General features: G+C 37.3%; 1 protein-coding gene across 1 annotated transcript in view; it reads right to left on the bottom strand.

The window, feature by feature from the left end:
• Window positions 1-1,703: 1,703 nt before the first annotated feature.
• SRFBP1 (serum response factor binding protein 1) overlaps window positions 1,704-24,802 on the bottom strand; it is a 68,299-nt gene continuing 45,200 nt past the window's right edge. The window contains exons 5-8 of the mRNA XM_080803772.1: window positions 10,172-10,253; window positions 8,450-9,155; window positions 6,762-6,799; window positions 1,704-2,922 (exon numbers count right to left, since the gene is read on the bottom strand). Coding sequence (XP_080659898.1) covers window positions 2,738-2,922; window positions 6,762-6,799; window positions 8,450-9,155; window positions 10,172-10,253 — 1,011 coding nt within the window. The 3' untranslated portion in view covers window positions 1,704-2,737. The remainder of the gene's footprint in view (window positions 2,923-6,761; window positions 6,800-8,449; window positions 9,156-10,171; window positions 10,254-24,802) is intronic.

Genomic DNA, 24,802 nt, shown 5'->3' with positions numbered 1-24,802 from the left:
TTCCCATTCTAGATTAACTAACTAGAACAAAGGATTAAATAAAATATGACTTAGGTTTTCAGACAATGGACAAAAAGCAGTAGAGAACAGTAATCCGGAGAGGGTGAAAACCAGCTGAGTGTTTTAGCTCACTGCATGAAGTTTCCAAATTATGCTACAGAAGGAAGGAATCCCAGGTAACTCCGTGGCCTTCCTGAAGAGACAGAGTTTAGGGTTTGCATAGGCTACTGTGACTAGAACTTGTGAGGCAAAATACAAGAGAGGATGAGAGGAACAGAAAGAAGTGCTGGAGATCTGGCGATCTTTGGAAGTATCCCCTCAAGTCTATGGCGTAAGACTGATCTGTGCAATGTGTGTGAGGAAACTACCAAGGCCAGGGGAAAAATTCACTAGAAAGGAGTTTGTGAAGCAACTGACGCTGGGCCAGGTATAGTTTGTATTCTCATCTCACTGGATGTAACAGAAAGATCTGCTAGTAGAAAAAGCATTAGGCAGAGTGCTTAAAACGGTAATGCCTCTGGAGCCAAATGAGCCCTGGGCCAAGCTTTCCCAATCTCAGCACTGCAGACCCTTTGTACTTGGTAATTTTTTGTTGTATATAATGGAGAATGTTTAGTAGCACCCCTGGCCTATATCCATAGATAGGACATACAATGTTTGCAGATATTGCCGAATGTTCCCTAAGGGTAAAACTGCCCCAAATGGAGAATGGTTGCAGACAAGATCATTAAAATAGCTACTAATATTCCGTATGTTCAAGGAAGTAGAGAAAAACCTCAACATGATAAGAAGACATATGCAATATTACAACAGAAACAACAGCAAAGAGAGAGGGGGAAAAAGAAAAGAGTAGGAGAATGAAGATGAGGAGGAGGAAGGTAGAGGTAGGAGGATAGAGCTGAGGATAAAGCAAATGCGATAAAATGTTATCGAATGGAGAACCTGGGTGAAGGACTTCATGTGATAAAGAATTTGGCTTTGCCCAAAGAGAAGAACTGCCTTTGCCTTTGGTTTCTTGGAGGCATCTATGTAATACCTGATAGAAGTACGTTTGTTTAGGACAGCAGCTGGCTACACTAAAAAAGACAAACCATGTAACTGAGGATGCGGGATTTGAGGTCATGTGTTAGCAGTCATCTGGAACAATCATTTGAGCGATTCAATGTATGCTGATGCTTACATACTGCAGCCACAACAAAAAATCTGCACACCAAAACTTCAGTGAGCTTCTGAGACTGGCAATACCTGCACATCGATGCCAGGATGGTAAGGCGTCCTGAGGACAACAGAGGCTTTGTGTTAGAACCCTCCATGGTCTATGCATCTCTTCCTTTGACAGGTTTTAATTTGTACCCTTTCCCTGTAATAAACAATGACTTCCAAGTAGGTTTCAGTGTGTGTATATAAGTAGGTTTCAGTAAGTTCCGGGGGTTTTCTAGCAAACTTGAGAACCTGAGGGTGTTTGGGGAACCCACCCCTGACCAACTCCATCTCCAAACCTGCAGCTGCTGTCAGAAGTGACAGTGGTCTTGTGGGGGCTCTTCTAACTCTGTAGCTGGACCCTAACTCTGTGCAGTAGGGTAAGAAGCCTTGGCCAGACTTGGTAGTCTGGAGGACACTGCTCTCAACCTCGCAGTCTGGCTAAATCTGGATAGCCATGGAGCCATTTTTCTTTCACTTTTCCTGTAATAATTTTTCATAATTAAAATCTCATTGAAATTAATTTTGCATAATTTAAAAGACAAAAGTAGAAAAAAATTCTAATTTCAACACAGTAAAAATAATTTCTTCTACATAATCTCTTGAATTCCATTGCTCTGGTTATCTAAATTCTTAAGCTCTTGAAAATGACAAAAATGACTCTCCACAGCTTATAAATTCCTGCAAACAAGGGGGGTTTCCCTGCCATTAACAGTAAGATGGAATTTAGTTATCTTTGTTTAGTTAACCAAGAACACTTAATTTCTTCCAGAGAAGTGAAAGCGAAACATCTGCAAGGATTTTTAAAATCCCGTTTTCCTTTGAAATAACAGTACTCCATAGAGGGTAGTTCCTTCCTCAGTGAGTCATCTCATCACAGCATTCAGTTATCTGGAAATGCTTCTTCAATCATACCTCCTTCAGAGTTTACCCTTTTGAATTCTAATCCATGACTCCACAAAAAAATATTTCTATAAAAGTACATGGTCAAGTAACTGCATGTTATACATTCTAGATTTAAACAAATATTTCTATGCAGTGACATTTATAACAAATTACTGGTTGTGTTGCTACATTTAAACATGCATGTTGCCCAAAAGACCGAGACATAATTCTGAAATCAAAAACTGCCTGGCATCTATTTTAAGATAGACAAAAAGTAGACCATAAATAATTACAAATAAAATAAAAATATTTGTTAAATTTATTATCTCTATACCCATATAAAAGTTACTATCTTAGCTTTGCTAAGAATCACTTTCAGCAAAGGTGATCTCTTTTAAATTACTACAATTTCCTCATATTTTCCATTATTATTTTAATGTATCTTCTCAAAATTTATTTTCAAGGCAAGACAGAGTTAAACCTGTGAAATACCCTTCATGTTAAACACAAATGAGGAAGTCTCAGATAGCTATAATCTAAAAATTCTTTCACAGAGGTAACAGCATGGGTATATTAATACTTGATTTGAAGTAGGCTTATGGAAACATAACTTTAATAACGGGCTGATTCATAAAATGAGATACTGTACTAATCAATCATCAAATGTAATTTTTTTCCCCTGAAACACAGCAATTTTAGATTGCTGTTCTTTTCGCCTCCTGCTTGCTTCCCACGAAGGATGAAGAGGCAACTGTAATTGCTGTTTTGTATTTTGAAATCCTTTTTGTGCACTCTTATTAAACAGATTCTTGAGCTGAGGTTCATTCTGCTGAAAACCTGGGAGGAGAAAGCAAAAACAGTGAGAAAGAACCATATACCTACATAGCATATAAGAGAAACAGATTTCATTTTCTCACATCAGTATTTAAGAAAGGAATTTAGTTTTACTTAAATGGAATACATCACAGTTTAAAAATCTAAGTCCAATAGGGAACACTGTGAAACTGAAATATATATACCTATCAATAGACAATTCTGGGATACATGCTTTCTATTCTATCATCTTTCTTCCCAATCTTTTAAACAGATGTTTGTTGTTCGTCTCCTAATATATGTTGTGCTATCCTATTTACATTTGCAGTAAGAAAAGAAAGAATGCAGACAACATGGAAGGCCAAAAAGTCCCAAAAGGGCATCTTATATTTTCAAAGGAATATCATCATTAGCTTAAGATAACCTCATATGGAGCAGATGTAGCCAGAAAATTCACATGTATTTACTAAGATATTGGATTTGACGACACTGATGAGAGAGATGTATTTTTAAAGGGCTACTAATTAAGTCCACTGCCTTCTATTACTAAACATAAAATTATCATAAATTACCAAATTTACTCAAATAGAAGACAAGGTTCTTTTCCAATCATAAAATTATCTACCAGATAAGAGGTGGATGTTATAAAGATACTTTATATTATAAGATACTTTACACTATGTTATTTTGAACAATGAAGTAGTGTGTGGGAGAGACACACCAGCCAGAAAACACATGAAACAATACATATTTATAGAATCAGGGGGGAAAAAAGGGGAAACAAAAATATAGATTTTTTTTTTTGAAGTAGTCCTAGGGATGCACAAGTTCTCCACTGCAGGTTAGAGTGACACTCACTGTCAAAAGCCTTTTGAGAATCTTCTTAAAAAGCCAATGTCATAATGTTATACAAACAAATGCACACGCTTTGGGATAACATTTCCAAAATATTATTGTACAAGGAATTCAAAATGTCCTGAATCTTGTACAAATCACATGTGGTCTAAAAACCTCATATAATACTCAGGACGGCTCTAGTAATGAAGAACCAAGAATTTAAATGTTAAATGAATCTATCGCATAAAAAATGGGATTCAAATAAGGCAGGATTCTAAATTAATATATTTTATATAATTATGGAAAGTAAACTGGTATGTGTAAACAAACTGATAAATACTATAAATATATAAGCTAAGCAAAAAACAAAACCCCTTTCATCACTTGGGTCTCCTTACGGGAAAAACGTGGGAATGCCTGAAGTTTACAGTTCTCCAGCTGATGAATATAGGTCAGTGAGGCAGATTGCCATGTGTCTGCCAGACCTAGTTTTCTTTTCCTACTAGGTGCACAACCTGGATGCATTGCCCATCCTGACTACAGTTAGATGAGGCCACGTAACTGAGTTCCAGCTAATAGCATAAGAACAAAAGGCCTGGCTATAAACACCTCACGCTTGATCCTTTAATCCTCTCTCTCCAGCAAACTCCTGGAGGCAAAAGAAGGAAGAAGTACAAGCAGCTGACAGATGGTGAGGAATGAGAAATGAATCAGCAGGATGTGGTAGTTACTTGTTAAAGCAAACAGTCTACTACAAAGAATACCAAAGTGGTACTCGGAAGGATACAGCCATAAAAACAGCATACAAATTTGGCAGTGGCTTCACAGTTCAGTGGTAGGTGGTAAGGAAAGGGACACTTTAGGTTGCAAAGTGTACATGACTCTTATGCTAACGAACTGGGTAAAACTGCAGCCAGTGAGAACTTGGGGAGCAGGCCTACGGAGTTTGCAGCACGAGAATAAGCGGGTGGAAAGAATAAAAAAAACAGTGTACTCGGGCGCCTGGGTGGCTCAGTGGGTTAAAGCCTCTGCCTTCAGCTCAGGTCATGATCCCGGGGTTCTGGGATCGAGCCCCACATCGGGCTCTCTGCTCCGTGGGGAGCCTGCTTCCTCCTCTCTCTCTGCTTGCCTCTCTGCCTACCTGTGATCTCTGTCTGTCAAATAAATAAATAAAATCTTTAAAAAAAAAAAAATAGTGTACTGATGGCCGGGTGGAAAGAATAAAAAAATTAGTGTACTGATGGCTCTTTGGCAATGGACTAAAAACAGAGAAAGAACTGGCCAGCGCACAGGCAGAAACTGAAGGGAACAGAGTGTCCAGCTATTCGGGAACTAAGGTTTAGAAAAGCCTCTGGACTTCAAACAGTAAGAGATAAGACTGAGAAAGATTTTAAGCAGGAAAGGTCTATGGAGATCCAGCCCCCGAGCAGAGTTAGGAGTCAAGTATAGTCTTCTCAACCAAACCTGAGAATCTTAATACAGCAGATACTGAATGATGGCGGGGATGGGAAAAAAATATCCTCAAACACAAAGAAGGCAAGTTTGAGAACAGCTCTAGGGGAAAATTGTTGGTGTGGTCACTAGCTCATGGATGGACTAAATGGAAACCAAGAAGTCAGAAATCCATTACATTTCTGAGAGACCTGTGTTGTGGAAGAAATCCTACATCTGGGCTGAAAAACTCTCTCTTGAATATTAAAGACTTCGAACTATCTTTAGGACCATGTGTTTTTACCAGTCACTTGGGGAAACTCCCAAGGAAATTATACCAAATGTCCACTTCAGATATGCCCATGGAACACAGACCTCCCCAGACCACAGTCCGAAAACACGAAGAACAAGGAATAAAGAAGTTCCTCCAGATTGTTCACACTTTTGTTCAGGTAGCAGACACGTTATGTACCTCCCAATTTTCCCTTAACTGAATGGGAGTTTGTATTATGGTTACCTTGTCTCTGATCTGCCACTAAATAAATATTTGGTATGAGCTGGGGACAGGCAGTCCGTCTTTCAGTGACTAAGTCATCAAATTTTGAGCAGTCACATCTGGGAGACTGGACAGTTTAAGTATCACATTATTGGTGGATGATGCTGGGCTTTGAGCTTGGATGCAGGGACTGGGTGGGACTAGAGCTGGCTTTCTTGGGAAGGAGATAAAAATGTGCTCTGTGTGGGAGGGACAGTGAAATGAGCACCTGGTGAGAGAAAGGATAGTCACTGGCAGAGAGTCATGTGTTTAAGAAATTCAACTTCCTTTTTCCTCCTAACCACACACTTAGATTGCATTTCTTAGCTCCCTTGTGGCTAGATGATGTCATATAATTGAATTCTGGCTAATGAAATGTGAGTGAGCAGAACTGATTCCTGCCACATTCAGACCTGGACCATGAAAACCTCCTGCAAAATTGTCCATGTACTCTTCCCTTCTGGAGGACTACCTGTAAAATGCAGGAGGAATGAGCTAAAAGATGAAAGGAGCCTGATTCCTGAATTACTATATGAAACACAGCCCCTCTGTCAACTCACAGTGGACTGTGATGCGCATGAAAAAAATATTTTTATTATTTTAAGCCAGCGAGAGTTTGGAATTCTGTACAGAAGTCAGCCTACCCAAATATATGTAATGTGATTTGTTATGAATTAATGCGAAAATCCTTTGATTTTACCCTGAACCTAGAAAGTAACATACTTTTTACTGAATGTTTAATGGCATGATGCTAAGATATAACTTAAAGTTGTATTTAAAATGCAAGGAATGTACTAGTTTAGTTAAAGATAAATCAAATAGACCCAATATTTCCTGGTAAGTTTTGCTTATATCTTTCATACTAGTAGTAGATACGTAAAAATAAATACGTGAGCAATTAAAATTTAAAAATTATACTGATAATTGAAAGATCTTCTTGTCCCCTTCCTGTGGGTACATATTTCATTCAGGCTATTTAGCAACGAAAACTTTTCATCCTTCTACTCTGGCAAAGCATTAGTCAATTTCTTATCAAGGTCAGGCAGCTATTAATACATACCTGGGGTTTTGTTTTTTGGAGCCTGTTCTCTGTAATTTCTAAAAAAAGAAAAAGATCATTAGAACTTGAAAAAGATAATTGACCTTAAGAAGATAACGTAAAAAAAACAAAAACAAAAACAAAAAACTAGGGATAAAACTCACTCAAAGGACTAATGAACTCCCTCATCCCACCAGCAATGAATGATAAAACCCGAGGTTTTAGTTTTATCAAAGTTTGTGAGACCGCAACAATACCACAGAAACATGGGACTTTCCTTCTCACCGCCCTTACAGGGACTTCTGGTCATAAAATATCCTATCTTGGTTACTTGTGTCTACTCTTGAGGACTATACAGACAAAGAATTTCAAAAGTCTTCTTAACGGAGGAATGAGTCACATATTACACAAATTCATTTTGTGGGAGATGGAAAGCATAATGGTGTGTTACTCTCAATGAGGAAAAAAAAATGGAGCCTTCTGAAGCATGTTTGGGAGATACAAAAATATATATATTTTTAAAAGATTTTATTTATTTATTTGACAGACAGAGATCACAAGTAGGCAGAGAGGCAGACAGAGAGAGAAGAAGGGAAGCAGGCTCCCTGATGAGCAGAGAGCCCGATGCGGGGCTCGATCCCAGGACCCCGGGATCATGACCTGAGCCGAAGGCAGAGGCTTAACCCACTGAGCCACCCAGGCGCCCCTAAAAATTTTTTTAATTAATTTTAAGGTTTCAGATATGGTTTGCGTCTTTTCCATACTCTTCTTTGGAAAATGTATACATCATGTGTTTCTATTCTATTAAAAATTACCCCTGACTTACACATAAATAGAAAAAAGTTTTCTGAAGAAGGTAGCTATTACTGAAGAAATTAGCTAACCATAATATTTATCCTAAAATGTGATAATACTCCCTCCCAGATTAGAGCTACAAATGAAATGAAACCTATTGGTTTTTAACAGAAGAGCTGAGAAAGGTAATGGTGAGGGACGCCTGGGTGGCTCAGTCGGTTGAGCCGCTGCCTTCAGCTCAGGTCATGATCCCAGGGTCCTAGGATCGAGTCTTTGCCCGGTAGGGAGCCCGCTTCTCTTTTCGCCTCTGCCTGCTTGTGCGCGTACTCTCTCTCTCTGACAAATAAATAAATAAAATCTTAAAAAAAAAAAAAAAAAGGTGGTGGTTAACAGCAGGGACAGAGACAGCAACATTAGCGGATATAAAGGAGTCTGGAGAAACTTGTGGTTAGAGCAAACAGCTGTATATACTGAAACAGCAGTGCACAAGGAAATGACTGATGTTTACAATAATGGCCATCAGTTATCAAGAAAAGAAAAGAAAAAAAAAGAACCACCATTCTTTTCAGAAAGTTCTGTTTAAAGAGTAAGATATGAGATGTTTTCAAAAGGTTTTCACCAAAAGCAAACTCAACGTTTGAAAACTTTGACAATCAGAGGGATAAACTGAAATTTGCTAGACAAATTATTTAACTACAGGACTGATGTGGCACCGCTGTATGTATATTTGCATATACTATCCAAGTATAAAGTTTGAAAGGACCAAGTCTAAACACAGGATGTGCTGCATAAACTACATGTACATATGGGAGAGATTCTCTTCTGCCATTGCTAGGATGTGCCGATATTTCTTATCTTCAAAAAAAGAGTTAAAAACGAACAATTATTTCAGGATAGAAAAAAACAACTCTTACCTTCTAGAAATTTTAGATCCCGATAAAGAATGGAAAAACACTGACTCAAACTTCCTTGATTCTGTACTGGGCTTGTTTGTGTCATTTCTTATACTCTGATGGGTTTCGAGTATATCTTCCTCAGGTAACGCTTTTTGCGGGGGCTTTTGTTCCTTAAATGAAGAATGGCAACTACTTTCCTTCTTTCGTGTCCGCCTGACTTTCCCAATGAAGAAGTCATCACCACTGTCACTATCCTCAGACATGGAGGACTGTTTGTAAAACCTTTCCTCTGTGCTATCATCAAAATACTCCTTTTCTTCTTGTAATTCTTCTCCATCACTGTTATCATCAAGGGAGCTACTGGACTCTTTCCCTTTTTTGGTTTCACTTAAGGTTTTCATTTTTGGGTCAGCAGGTATCTTCCGGGGCTCAGAAGAAACTATGCCAGCCCTTTCAGAAGGCTTTGATGGAGAATTTGGAATGTCTACAGCATTAGGTCCATGTTCCATCTTGGTTCTTTTTTCTTTTGAATTTATTGGTTTCTTTGCCAATATTTTGGCTTCTTTCTCTTTTTGCTCACTGATAATAGTTCCTTCATGCTGTAACTTACTGGCATCATCATTTGAACACAAAGTGTCCTTGGAATGATTTTCTTCTAAAGCAGTCTCTGATGATTTAACTTCAACAACATTTTGTCTTGCATCTTTAAAGGCTTTGACAGCAGCTACAACAGAAAAGCACATGATCTGTTTCATCATTAAAACAAATAATACAAAACATCACCACTTCGGTACAGTATTTATTAAATTATTTGCAAACACTTAAGAGGATAACTGCAATTAGATTAAATATATATCACAGGTCTGAACTCACAGAAGAATTTTATCGACTTCAAAAACCGAACTTGGAAGAAATGCTCAGAAGTATTCAATTTAAAACTCTTAAAATTAACCATCCTTTCAGGCCTTGAAGCTATGAAAAATAGTAAAAACTTCACTTGAGGGGCGCCTGGGTGGCTCAGTGGGTTAAAGCCTCTGCCTTCATCTCAGGTCATGATCCCAGGGTCCTGGGATCGAGTCCCACATCGGGCTCTCTGCTAGGCAGGGAGTCTGCTTTCCCCTCTCTCTCTGCCTGCCTCTCTGCCTACTTGTGATCTCTGTCTGTCAAATAAATAAATAGAACTCTTAAAAAAAAAAAAGAAAGAAAGAAAAATGGACACATTAAAAAAAAAACCTTCACTTGAATACAAATAAATAAAATTAAATGGCAACTTTAATTTCCTTAGCAATAACGTACTGATATGATTATGGTGCATTATAAACTATGTTTTCAGACATAAAAATATATTCTAATCTGTGACAGTAACATTTAATTCTTTCAACACAGATTATTTTCACACATGAAAATTATGTGATTAAGTGGCAATATCAAAAGCAATGCATGCATTACATCAATATTTAGCAAATCAATTATATTCAATATTACCATGAATACGTTATATATAATATAAATGTATTCAGATATTAGAACTTAGGAAAGAACACAGATTTAATTAGACTTCAGATAACTTCCATATTTTTAGGCACCTTCCCACATTTAAAAATATTTGAAGGAGATATTTATAAAAGGTTCTCAAAACAAACCAAAAAACTCCCAAAGAAATAAAAGAATAGCCATGTATTCAAAGTCAAATACACAAGTGCATTTAAGTACTTAATTTAAAAGTCATTTAATACATACCTTTTAGCACATCTATTTTTTTCTTCAGGAGAGGATGCATTGCTAGTCTGGCAACTGCTCTTTCAGCTGCAGTAGAATCAGGCTGCAAATTGAAACAACAAACACGGGAATAAAAACAAAAGAGTGCTATTAAGTGAATAAAAGAAAATGTATCATAATTTTTAAAAATGAGAGTTAGGAAACAGGAGTTTGATACTATTCTCATTAGATAAGTCACTTGTATAATCTATGATAAAGAAAAAGAAAACTCATAATGCAAAATACAACTGCCCCTGAAATAAATGAATTTGTCATGTAATCAACTGACAAATATTCTTTGGGGACTTAGTATCTTTCCAGAACTCTGGAAGGCGTCCTGTGAGATATATAAAAAATGCAATATAGCTCGTGTTTTCAAAGAGGTTAAATTGTCTAGTTAAAAAGACTAAATTAATATGAATCGAAAAACATGAGAGTGCTCAGCTGGGTGATACACTTGGTAACTATTGTAATGTTTGAAATTCCAGTTAATAGAGATGTAAATTATCTGGTGTTAAATATTTGTATTTTGAAAGTCTAGTATCTCTACTGTATTTTCAGAACCTTCTACCACCACTTGGCTAAGAGCGAACACTTCATAAATATTTGATGACTGAATTGGGACTGATTATGTATTTAATGTATTTATGAATATAGAAAATTCTTGATTTGGGATAATTTCTTTAAATATCTTCTGTGGGCTGACAACTTCTAAATTTCTAATTGCTACTGGAACTTGAGCTCAAGGCTCATATATGAACCTCCTACTTGACATACTAAAAACGAATTTTTTTTTTTTTTTTTAGTAGGCTTCATGCCCAGTGTGGAGCCCAACAAGGGACTTTAACTCATGACCCAGAGAACGAGACCCGAGCTGAGATCAAGAGTTGGATGCTTAACCCACTGAGCCACTCACCACGCACCCCGAGAATTCTCTGATATCCTCTCAAACTTCTTTCTTTAGTCTTTCCTATATTTCTATGTGTAATTTCACATTTGTTGGTTGCTGAGGACTAAAACTTTTAAGAATTCTTCTATCACATTTCTCCTCCTTCATGGCTCACAATCAGTCCTTTAGCAAATCTTGTGGTTCTAAATGCAAAACTATGTTCAGGACCAGTCATTTCTTACCACTTCTACTCGTAGAACTTTTGACCAATTCACTAACATGTCTCACCTGCAGCACCTATGTAGTATACTCAAACTTGGTCACTTGCTCCCCCACTCCTGATTTTCCACAGAGCATCACAATGAATTTTTAAAAAGGTAGCCAGATCAAGATATGCCACTCTCTGTTCTTTAAGCTTTATTGCCTTCTGATGCTTAGGCTATTTCACTGTAAGCTCTTCTTTTCCTGCAACACTGTACTCCCCAATATATACATGATTGATCATCTCTTATTATTCACATATCTATTCAAATGGTATCTGAACAACACTTCCCATAACTCTTTATCTACTTATCACTTAACACTGCATGCCAGCACAGATACTTTCCCATCTATGAGGCAGGGGCTCTGTTTTCCTCATTCCTATAGACCTAGGGCTTGGAATAATAAATGGTAACAATCTGCATTCAATAAATATCCCATAAAGCAAATGAATACATGTCAGTGTGTGTCAAAATAGAGCCGTCAGCTTCAAGTGTCTTTATTTTAAATTTCTCTTCACTGTTAATAGCCCACTATAAAACTTTTTTCCCCTCCTAGTAATACAAACGTATAAGGACGTTAGTAAATGCAAGATGATAGTTGTCTGGTTTACTGTGTTTGGAGGGCTTATCTAGGCAATGTTACTCAGAGAATAACCTCTTTAAATTATATCTGTGGTCTAATTATCTTGTATATTAAAGAATATCTCTCTAAAATTTATGTCCAACTACAAACTCAGAATGTAACCTTACATGGAAACAGGGTCTTTGCAGAGATAATTAAAAGGTAGATATGCTGGATTAGTGTGGCCATCAATCTAATATGACCGACGTCCCCATCAGGGGGACACTTGGATACGGGCACAGGGAGGGAAGAAGGCTGAGGCAGAGACTGCAGTTATCCTGCCAAAGGCCATGGTTCACCACAAGTTGGAAGAAGCAAGGAAGGGTTCTTCCCTAGAAACTTTCGAGGATCTTGGCCCTATTGTCATCTTGATTTCAGATTTCTAGCCTCCTGAAACATAACAGAATACATTTTGTTGTTTTAAAGCACCTAGGTTTGTGGTACTTTGCTAGAGCAGTCTTAGGGTAACTATAAACTTTGATTTTCTTAGGCTCTTAGATATTGTTTTTTTGAAGATTTTATTTATTTATTTAACACAGAGAGAGAGAGAGAGAGAGAGAGAGAGAGAGAGATATTACAAGTAGGCAGAGAGGCAGGCAGAGAGAGAGGGGGGAAGCAGGCTCCCTGATGAGCAGAGAGCCTAACGCAGGGCTCAATCCCAGGACCCCAAGATTATGACCTGAGCCCAAGGCAGAGGCTTTACCCACTGAGCCACCCAGGAACCCCAATTAGGCTCTTAGATATTGCCTCTGTTCAATCTTGTCCAAGAAACGTAGGCCATCTGGAGACTATTCATTAAGCACAGTGTTAAGATAAACCTTTGCTTCTTCAATACCTTGTGGGGTTTCCTGAAGTCCAATACAGGACTTCTTACCTATTTTATTTCCCTTGGAGATACATGAGAGAATCTGGGAAGAAAACCTAGTGCTGGTATCCTAAGTCACTCAGTAACAAGAAGGGCTGCTGAACGTATAAGTCAAATATGTATGATTTAGTTTTATAGGGTATATATTAAAAGCTGTAACACAGAACCCCTGATGAGGGACATTACTTTTCATGCTGGAAAGGCCAACATGATAATGAAAATCGAGAATCAGGAGCGCCTGGGTGGCTCAGTGGGTTAAGCCTCTGCCTTTGGCTCAGGTCATGATCCCAGGGCCCTGTGATCCAGGCCGCATTGGCTCTCTGCTCAGCGGGGAGCCTGCTCCCCACCCCCCCACCCCCCGCTGCCTGTCTCTCTGCCTACTTGTGACCTTTCTCTCTGTCAAATAAATAAATAAAATCTTAAAAAAAAAAAAGAAAGAAAGAAAATTGAGAATCATATCAGAATACTAGAGTCTACATGCTTCTAGAGAGAGAAAAAAATTTACTAAAAATAAATAAATAAATAAAAATCAGAAATCAAAATTGGAGATCACATAATTGATAACTGAATAAAAGATAATTGAATAAAAATTCTGTAGGAAAATGATTCCTAAATTAGGGAAGAATAAAAAATACTTCCTGACATGCAAGGTTTAAAAAAGCTTACATCTGTTGAGCCTTTCTCCTTAGAAGGTACTAGCTCCATAAAGTAAAGAGGGATACAAAGGACGAGGAATGTATGGGATATAAGAGATGGGAGATGCAGGCAGAAGGCATTCTCAGGATGATGACAAGGAGATTCAGAATACCTGGTGTATTAAACTTTTCTTTTTTTAAGATTTTATTTTATTATTATTTTTAAAGACTTTATTTATTTGACAGAGATCACAAGTAGGCAGAGAGGCAGGCAGAGAGAGAGGAAGGGAAGCAGGCTCCCTGCTGAGCAGAGAGCCTGATATGGGGCTCCATCCAGGACCCTGGGATCATGACCTGATGATCATTAAAGGCAGAGGCTTTAACCCACTGAGCCACCCAGGTGCCCCAAGATTTTATTTATTTGAGAGAGAGAGCACACACGTGCACGAGTGGGTTGAGGGGCAAACAGAGAGGGGAAAAGTGGGCTCCTCCCTGAGCAGAGAGCCCCATGTGGGGCTTGATCCCAGAACCCTGAGATCATGACCTGAACTGCAGTCAGACCCTTAACCAATTGAGCCACCCACGCATCCATGGTGTATTAAACATCTTGAGAGATTTCAGTAACTGAAGAGCAGTTTGGTATTACTCTAGAGAGAAGACAGGAAACTACCAAGGAAAAATAAACTATAGGAAACAAATATTGTGCAGAAAAGGAAAAAAATCGTCACTCACTACATGATTCATAGTCAAAATAACAAAATCACTAAATGTTCATCTAATCTAAATTTGACCCAAGTGCCTTAGGAGGATGGAAGGGATAAGGAAGGTACATATATGACAGACGGTCTGGAAGAGGAAAGAGATCTAAATTCTTATAAACCATCATAGGAAGTCAATAGCTAATACTTAAAATATACTAATACTGACATATTAATGTGTGGGGTAAATCCCCTGAAAACCAACTGAAGTTCAAAGTCAGGAAGTACTAATGGAGAACTGTCATTTTCACAAAAAAGTCTTGTAGAAATACTTGATTCTCAAAACTGGTGGTTTGCAAACTGGCTCATGGGCCAGTTCTCACCTGCTGCCTGTTTTTTAAAATAAGGTTTCAAGGAAACACAGCAAAATTCATTCATTTACATACTGTCTAACAGCTCTACTATGTCACGCAGCAGAGTTGAGTAGAGGTGACAGAGAATATATGGCCTGCAAAGCCTAAAATATTTATTATATACAGAATTACTTTACAGAAAAAGTGTGACACCTGCTCTAATAATATGCAAATAGAATCCTTGGTGGGGGTAAACTAAAAAATTAAGAAAAAATACAAAGCAAATTTCTGGCAGGTCCATGATGTTCTAAAGTTAAATTTAAAACAAACATGGGGGGGCACCTGGGTGGCTCAGTGGATTAAGCCTCTGCCTTCGGCTCAGGTCGTGATCTCAGGGTCCTGGGATCCAGCCCCGCATCGGGCTCTCTGCTCAGCGGGGAGCCTGCTTCTCCCTCTCTCTGCCTGCCTCTCTGTCTACTTGTGATTTCTCTCTCTGCCAAATAAATAAATAAAATCTTTAAAAAAAGAACAAAAAAACAAACAAAAAAAACCCACAAACACATGGGGAGCTGGAGAGGAGAAAGGAGTTGGGGGACATTGGAGGGGGAGACGAACCATGAGAGACTTTGGGCTCTGAGAAACAATCTGAGGGTTTTGGAGGGGAGGGGAGTGGGAAGCTGGGTGAGCCTGGTGGTGGGTATTAAGGAGGGCACGTATTGCATGGAGCACTGGGTGTGGTGTATAAACAATGCATTCTGGAACAGTTAAAAGAAATTTTTAAAAAACCCTCAAAAAACCTGAAAAACAAAAAACAAAAAACCCCACAGGGGCACCTGGGTGGATCAGTCAGTTGAGCCTCCAACTCTTGGTTTCGGCTCAGGTCATGGTATGGGGTTATGAGATTGAGTCCCTTGTCAGGCTCTGTGCTTCACATGAAGTCTGCTTGAGATTCTCTCCCCCACTCCCTCTGCCCCAACCCTTCCTCAGATGTGCTCTCTAAATAAATAAATAAAATCTTAAAAAGAAAAAAGAAATAAAAAAAACACTATCACAACAGACTTTTGTTGCCATATCAAAGCAACAAGCTATAGTCTTAAAGCATTAACTGTTTTTCCTAAATGGTGACATAACTTGAGATTCTGGCTTAGTAGAGAAAATTTGGTATTCAGTGAAAAAGCAGAATGTTTTAATTGCTGGGACTTACTTATCTCAGTAGACTTAAATGTAAAAACAATGACAACAATACCAATTAGTTCTGAGAACTATACAAGCCCCAAGAGCTTGCCCAGCCCTCACCTTACAAGGGACAAGAAGACCCTCCAGCAGCAGCTGTTACTCCATAACTGCTTCTTTCACTGACTGTATTTCCACCTTGTAGCTACTAATAACTCATTTCAGAGATAATCCCCAATATATGAACAACTGTATTTGTAAAACAGATAAACTAGAAAATAACTGTTCTAATCACGAGTTAATTTTACATGTTTTGGATAAGAAGTTATGGAAATCCTACATATTTTGACTGTGTTCATAAAAAATTGTTTGAAAATGCAGCTACTATTGTTCCAAACCTCTGCTTTGACAACTTAAAAAAAAATTTTTTTTTTTTAAGGATTTTCTTTATTTATTTGAGAGAGAGAGAGCATGAGAGGGGAGGTCAGGGGGAGGAGCAGACTCCCCATGGAGCTGGGAGCCTGGTGCAGGACTTGATCCCGGGACTCCAGGATCATTACCTGAGCTGAAGGCAGTCGCGGAACCAACTGAGCCATCCAGGTGCCCCATCTTTGACAACATATTAAAAGCTCTGATGAACTTTGTATTCTTTTTTTCCAGAGCTAATTACATCCCATCATCCTAGATGTAACAAGGTTTAGAAGACCATTGATAATACTTGCATGCTTAGTGCTGACTCTAAGTAAAAACTATTTTGTTAAGAATCATTTTATCAACAAGTTTGCTTAGCAATGCTCTGGAAGATCTCCCAAAGTAACTGTGACTCAGTAACTGTGACTCAGTAACTGTGACTTCAATAAATTCTATTTTTTTAAAAAAGGCCCTAGAATAGGATTTATAATTCTAAAATTAAAATTATGTTGTTACTCTAATAAATGAAGATAGCATTATCCTTGGATGTCACATGCCTTCCTCTATAACTGTGCTTTCATACTGCAACCTTCATGGAGGACTTACTTGAAGAGAGTATCAGGTTAACAAGAAGTTAAGATTGATTTTTAAAAAAAGGTCGTGGCATTGCGTAACACCAGGGGTGCCATCATAATGGGAGTGTGCAGTATAGAGCTTATGCATCCATATATAACAGTACCGAGTTCAAAGAACATAAAAGGCCTGAATTTACAAGGTACACAGAGATATACAATTAAGCAGTTACTAATCAGGTAAAATTACTTAATAATTTAATATCAAGAATTATATAAACCCCAGCTTTACTTCTGTAATTAAATGCAATTTGCGTTTTTTTTTAAAAAGCAGTAAATGTCATCAGTAAATAAAAATTATATTATTCTGTTCAAAGTGTTTTATTGCTAAGAGTACTTCCCCTCCCCCAACAAAGGCTTTTTTAAAAAAAAGATTATTTATTTATTTATTTGAAAGAGAGCAGAGTGAGCAAGAACAAGAATGGTGGGGAGAGGCAGAAGCAGTATCATCAAAACCAATAAAATGCTTAGGGAGAAGTACAACAAAGAGAGCGATCTGTACACTGAAAACTGTAATACTTTAATGACAGAAATCGAAGAGGGCACAAAAAATTAAAAAGGTATCTCATGATTATGGATTGGAAAAACTGATATAGTTAAAATATCCATAGTACCCAAAGTTATCTATAAATTCAAAGTTATCCCTATCAAAATTACAATGGCATTTTTCACACATATAAAAAAACATTCCTCAAATTTGTATGGAACTACAGAAGACTCCAAATAGCCACACCAATCCTGAGAAGAAACAAAGCTGGAGGCATTACATTTCCTAATTTCAAATGACAGTACAAAGCTATAGTAATAAAAATAGTATGGTATTGGACATTAAAACAGACATACACAGCAATGGAATAGAACTGAGCGCCCGGGAATAAACAAATGCATATACAGTAAACTGCTATTTGACAAGAGGGCCAAGAATACTCGAAGGGGAAAAGAGAGTCTTCAATAAGTGGTATTGTTAAAACTGGATACTGGGATGTCAAAGAATGAAACTAGATATGTATCTTACACGACTCAGAGAAATCAACTTGAATTGGACTAAAAAACTTAAATGTGAGCTAAAACTCCTAGAACACTTAGGGAAAAAAATTCCCTGACACTGGTCTTGGGAATGTTTTTTTGGATGTGACACCGACAGCATAAGCAATAAAAGCAAAAGTAAAGAAGTCAAACTACAACTTTATTGCAAAACAAAAGAAACAACAACAAAGTGAAAAGGCAATCTACAATCAGAGAAAATAGTTGGAAACCATATCTCAGATAAGGGGCCAATATCCACAATGTGGAAGGAACTCAAACAAGTCAACAGCAAATAAATAAAACAAGATAAATAAAAAATCTCAATGGTGACTATGTAGAAGAGACTTATTCTCTTTCTTATCATTAATAAAGTTACCATTTATTATCTACTACAAAAAAAAATAAAATCTGATTAAAAATGGATGGCGGTCTTGAGCAGATATTTTTCAAAAGAAGAAATGGCCAAAAGATACATGAAAAGAAGTGCAACATTACTAATCACTAGGGAAATGTAAATCAAAACCACAGTGAGACACTATTTACACTTGTTAAAATGGTTACTCTCAAACAAGAACTAACAAGTGTTGGGAGTATGTGGAGAAAAGGGAGCCCTGCAGCACTGCTTGTGAGAATGCAGACAAGTACAGACACTAGGGAAAAAAGATGAGGTTCCTCAACACATTATAACTAGAGCTACCATATGATCTAGCAATCTCACTTCCAGGTATACACCTGAAGCAAATGAAATCACTATCTCAAAGAGATACCACGCTCACTGCAGTATTATTCATGATAGCCAAGACCCAGAAACAACCAAGAGCCCACTGACAGATGAAATGAAAAAAGAAAACATGGTGTATACACATATACTTTAGTGTAAAAGAATATTATTTAGCCACGAGAAAGAAAAAAAATCCTTCCATCCTCAACATGGATGAATCTGGTAGGCATTACAATGAGTGAAAGAAACAGAGAGAGAAAGAATATACTGCATAGTATGACTTATATGTGGAATCTAAAAAAACTAAACTCACAGAGGCAAGAGCAGAATGGTGGTTGCCAGAGACTTGAGGTGGTAGTGGAGGAAATACAAAGATTTTGGTCAAAGGGTACAAATTTTCAGTTAAAAGATGAGTAAGTTCTAGAGATCTAACATTCAGTCTGGTGATTATAGACAACAATACTTCATTAAATACTTGAAAGCATCTAAGACAGTACATCTCAAAGGCACTCACCACAAAAAATTGTAATTATACATATGGTGATAGATGTGATAATTAAGATTATGGTAATTTTTCATAATATATATGTGTATCAAACCATAAAGTTGTATAATAACTTAAACTCACACAATGTTTGTTATATGTCAATTATATTTCAATAAAACTAGAAACAAAAAATACAAAAATGTTTACCAAAATACTTAATATTAATATATCAGCATCGTTAGGGCCAAAAAGCAAAGAAATAGCTTCTCAAATTCTCATTCATTCAGCTGGCAATCTATTTAACAATAATGTGGTCTTACAGATATGTGGCAAACCTACTTTGTAGCATTATGATATTTGCGAATACATACTACTGCATGTCCTTATTGCTACTAATTTTTATAAACTGGAAATTTTGTTAAAGTTGGCTACTCAACACCATCACCAAAGTCTTAGAGAACAACTATTCTTGTTATACTGAAATATGAAAAATGTCATAGTCTTTTAAGAAAACTTAAACATCAACAGATAATACAGCAAATAAATGCCATAAAACTTGAGTATGTGAGGGCGCACAAAACAATTTTTTTGGCAAAATGAAACTGAACACGGAAAGGATAAGCCCTGTTATTTTTACATCTGCTACAATAAGGGCTTTGAAGGGGGTCAAAAATACATTACCAGAATGCTTGATCTTCGAGTTTATTAGAGAAATGGAAAAAAAAAAAAAGAAAAAAGTAAGAGCCAGAGACAGTAGGTGAACTGCTTGAAGTCAGGCAGCTAACGGCAAAGCAACACTAATTTGAATGCAGAAACTCCTAGAAATTTAATCCTCCTGCCTTTTGCTAACCAGCAATTTTTGCAAATAGAATGCATTGTACAGATCTTCTTAAGATACATCTAGTCCTTCAAACTTAAGTTTGATGCTTAATTGCTAGTTTTTTTTTAGTTAATTTTTATCTGTTATTGATGGTCAGTTACTAATTTGCAAATCTGAGTAACTTCTGATTTGCGGACTAGAAAAAATATTCTAATGGGAAAAGCTGCAAATGGAAAAACTGTTAATGGCATGCTTTACAAATACTAAGGATTTCAGTTTTCATTCTTCAAAGACCAAAAAAAAGTAAACATGTATTTCTTAAAGTGTTTGATTTAATGGAAGTTTTAGTTTAAAATATCATGTTTTATAAACGACAATGATCATTTAAATGACCCTTATTTCTCCTAAGTAAACAATGTCAAATATAATATTTTCCAATTTGCTTGATTTTATTCTTAACAAAGCAATTTGAAATCATTCAATGCATTTTTTTACTTCAAATTTTAACAAGAGGTAAAGGGGAATACAGACCAACGATTTTATCTAATAATTAGACTAACAGTCTTATTTCCAGATTACCTAGCCATCTGGGAACAGAAGTGACAAATGACAGGTTTCTGAATTCAGTCTTTCTCAAGCGGTTTTCTTCTAAATTATTTGAGATAACTTTCTCTCATTCTGTGACTCATCTCCAAGCCCCCCTCTCAAATCTCTTTGGAGAGAAATGAAATATAAGCATAAAAGAGAGCCTTGTAAAGTAAGTGGGAGGAAGTCTGAAGCTTTGGCTGTGCTTTGGGTTTCGGCAGCTGTCTGCTGTGTCTACAGTTTGCTTAAGTCTCTGGGCGGAGGGTAAGAACACACAAGAGTAAGCAGAGCAGAACCTGTCAAGAGACCTTTCAAATTCTTTACTCCTCCTTATTTCACTACTGCCCACCTTCCTGCCTCACTCACTTTTTTCAACTTTGTATTCACTGATGTTTATACTTATATAAACATGCCTAAATAAATGGTCTTACACATTAGGACACACACGGTCTTCACATAAGGACACGAACATCATCTTTTGAGGCTCACAATCTTGCTCTAATTTAAAAGGTTGACAAATGAACAATGAATTCATCCAAGACAGAATGTGATAAACTTCACTGGAAAGATGAAAAATGGGGGCATCTGGGTGGCTCAGTGGGTTAAGCCTCTGCCTTCGGCTCAGGTCATGATCTCAGGGTCCTAGGATGGAGCCCCAGATCAGGTTCTCTGCTCAGCAGGGAGTCTGCTTCCCCCTTTCTCTCTGCCTGCCTCTCTGCCTACTTGTGATCTCTCTCTGTATGTCAAATAAATATATAAAATCTTAAAAAAAAAGAAAGATGAAAAATGTTACAGAGGTTTACAGAAATCTGAATACAGTCATATACCTGAAATTCACATAAATTGACTAAAGGCTAAGCTTTCTCTATGAACACTTTTTACACCTGCATGAGAAAAGTCTTCATAATATTAGAGGGTATGAGGGAACCACAGCTTTCCTTATTTAACACTGACACAACATTTGCCATGGAAAATTCTCAGGAAATTGTGGTTTTCACACACCTCCAGTTTCCTCCATTTCAAATAAATTAAGTAAAAAAGAGGAAAACACCTCATCTTTTTATGGAAAAATTTTATTTTGGTATACGGGTATTTTTTATGAACACAAGCATTGGGTGTTCAATTCTGAAAAGAATCTTGAGAATGTACATGTGAATACAAACAACAGTCTAAAAATGAAAAAGTTCTCTTACATGCAGTGTTCCTTCCTATGAAAAGCTGCCTACAACAACCTGACTCAGAGTGAACTGGTAGAGGCAGAATGCTGGGAGCAGTATTCTCAATATTTATACTTAATTTCAATTCTAGTTTCACCTAAAGATATATGTGTCCATTTATTAAAAACAAGTAGGCAGGTAATAAGAAACAGTCCATTCAGCTGGACTAGAAGAACTCCGGCAACCTACGGTTTAAGAGTCCACAATGAAGGCAACAGGAGACCCTTCTGCATTGGTTGGGCTCTTATAATCCCTGGGACACCAGGATTCTAAAATGGAGTCTTACAAATTAGGGACCCACTCAAGCCTTTTCTCCTAAACTTTTGTTTTGTAGGCTGAGACCAGGGTTTAGACCTTGGATCTGTTATCTGCTAATGTCTACCTATAGGTATATTTTTGACCTTTCTGGGCCAATTTGTCCTTTCGTTAAATGGAGTTATCATCTTCCCTGAGAAAGCTAACATATATAAAGCACCTAATTGAGTCAGCAACTGTTAACAGATGTTCACAAATATTAATTTGCTTCCCCTTATCCAGCAGTTGTTTAATATACCTGTCTTATACTCCCTACTAGATTATATATTCCTCCGGAAAATATTGAGTTTCCTATTCCCTTTGTTATCATCCACACTGCCTAGCTGATTGCTTCGCGTGTAACACATGTTTTGAATTGAGAAGTTCCTGAAATCCTGGCCCCAGCTGTCTGGAAATGTCAAAATTCTCATTCTTCCACTCTCTAGCTTTCAACTTTCATCATATACATATTAGCTGCCTACTTAACCTTTCTACCCCTTTTCTGCGTTTGAAAAATGAAGACACTACTATTACTACACATACACACATTGTGTGCACATATGTGCAAATGAATGCTTTCTACATGAGATCACTGTTGTAAGATCAACTGAGATAAGAATGTGTATGGAAGAACTGTGCAAGCTGTAAGATATTACATAAATTAGTTTGCTCTGCTCTGATCTGATCAACAGACAGCCTCAAATGTACAGAGCTCTATGTAACAGGCTTCATTCCTGTGAGGTTATCTTTCACTGAGCTCACTTCCTATGACACACTGAAGAGCAATCAATCCTTTCTCCACAACAACACTGTTGCCTGCATCATTTTTTAAAGGTTTAATTTATTAACAGGTTTTCAAACAGAAGAACCTGAATCCAATGGGAGAATATCCCAAATGAAATAAAACACTAGCAAAATAGGTGAAATCAAATAGCTTGGGAGGAATCTGAAATGATTTTTTAAGCAGGGCAGTTTCCCTTGCTTTAAATCCCTCCAGGGTTCCATCAAGAACTTGGATGAAACAGAACTGTTTCTCCTTCCTCCCTCTCCAGCTTCCCCTCCTTCCTTGCTTTTGTTTAGAGGAAGGTATAAACAGCAGAAATGTAACCAGGTTTCACTTGACCCTTGACAGTGAGATCCTAAACTTCCTTTTTAAAAAAAGATTTTTATTTATTTATTTTCTGAGAGCAAGAGCACACCAGCACGTGAGAGAGCATGAGCACGGGGAGAGGCAGGGGGAGAGGCAGAGGGCTAGAAGCAGGCTCCCTGCTGAGCAGGGAGCCCAACATGGGGCTAGATCCCAGAACCCTGGGTTCATGACCTGAGCCCAGGGCAGCTGAGTAACTGGATGAGCTACCAAGGTGCTCCAAGATCCTAAACTTTTTATCTGAATTAGTATTAAAAATCTCACCACTACAGGGGGGCTTTAGTGGCTCAGTCAGTTAACTGTCCAACTGGATTTCAGCTCAGATCGCAGGGTTCTGAGATCTAGCCCTCTAGGCTCTGTGCTTAGCAGGGAGTCTGCCTGTCCTTCTTCTCCGCCCCCCACTGCCTCTCAGGTCCTGCTCAGACACACGAGCATTGTTTCTCTAAAATAAAGTAATTAAAAAAATTTTTCATGACTACAAATCCTGTCATATGCAAATGAATTTACTAATATAAAATAACAATGATAAGCTAATATAGATGTTTGTTGCCCATTTTTTTTGGATAAATGACATTCCACACACTGGAAAGGTGAAGGAAGGGTTGTAGATGGAAGAAGATACCCTAAAAAATTGATTTTATAAATATTACACATACACTAATGTTAATCTTCCAAAGTGAAAACAATCTGGCAGAGAAGATGCTTTTTACTTGAACCATAAATTAAACATTAGTGAATACTTTTAAAATTTAGCAACCTTTAGAAAGCTCAAAAAATTTATTCTGGAAAACTGATTTAAAAAAAAAATATTTTATTTATTTATTTTGACAGGCAGAGATCACTAGTAGGCAAGAGAGACAGGCCGATAGAGAGAGGGAAGCAGGCTCCCTGCTGAGCAGAGAGCCCAATGCGGGGCTCGATCCCAGGACCCTGAGATCATGACCTGAGCTGAAAGCAGAGGCTTAACCCACTGAGCCACCCAGGCGCCCCTGATTTTTTTTTTTAACTTTCAAGAGAAAAAAAAATTCTATAACATTTTTATTACTACTATATTTAACATGTCATTATTTTGTCTGAGATACAGACCAAACCAGTTAAGTTTTAGTTTAGTTTTTCCTCTCTTTATGAAAAAATCCCATGAAATAAGAATATTTACTGTAGAATTATTCTAGTACAAAATAAAGAGGCTTGTAAAATCATGTTCAGGGATTTAGTGTGGCTTTTCTCATCAGGACAATGGCACCAACAAGTTCTCCCTCCTCTCAAACAAATAAAAACCTTTCATATTCTGGCTTTCTTAAAATGTTTTAAAATCTAACATGTCTCATATCACTTGCAGAAAAGTCAGTGCTAGTCTATAAAAACAAAGAATCACAGCATTCTTTCCTCAGGGCGGGAATAGGCAAACTGACATCTATAGTTGGATATTCTAACATAAGGCTCTGGATAATCAATAAAATAAATAGGCAGAAAATCAGTAAAGACATAAATCACCTGAACAACACCAAAAACTAAGAGACCTACTTGACATTTTTAGGACACTGATGCCAAGAGAAAACATACTGTTTTTAAGTGCATATGAAACGATCACCAATATAAGCCATTCTGGACCACAACACAAATAAAAATCATAAAAAGTCTGCTCATGGATCACAAAGGAAACAGTCATGAAAACATACCTAGAAGACCCCCTCACTGTTCAGAAATTAAACAACATACTTCTAACGACACCATGGTCAAATAGAAAGTTTCAAGGGAAATTTAAAATACTGTGA

This window comes from Martes martes, assembly GCF_963455335.1.
Source record: "Martes martes genome assembly, chromosome: 5".
NCBI lineage: Eukaryota > Metazoa > Chordata > Mammalia > Carnivora > Mustelidae > Martes > Martes martes.
Note: the sequence above shows the minus strand (reverse complement) of the source record. Positions and strands in the feature narration are given on the sequence as shown.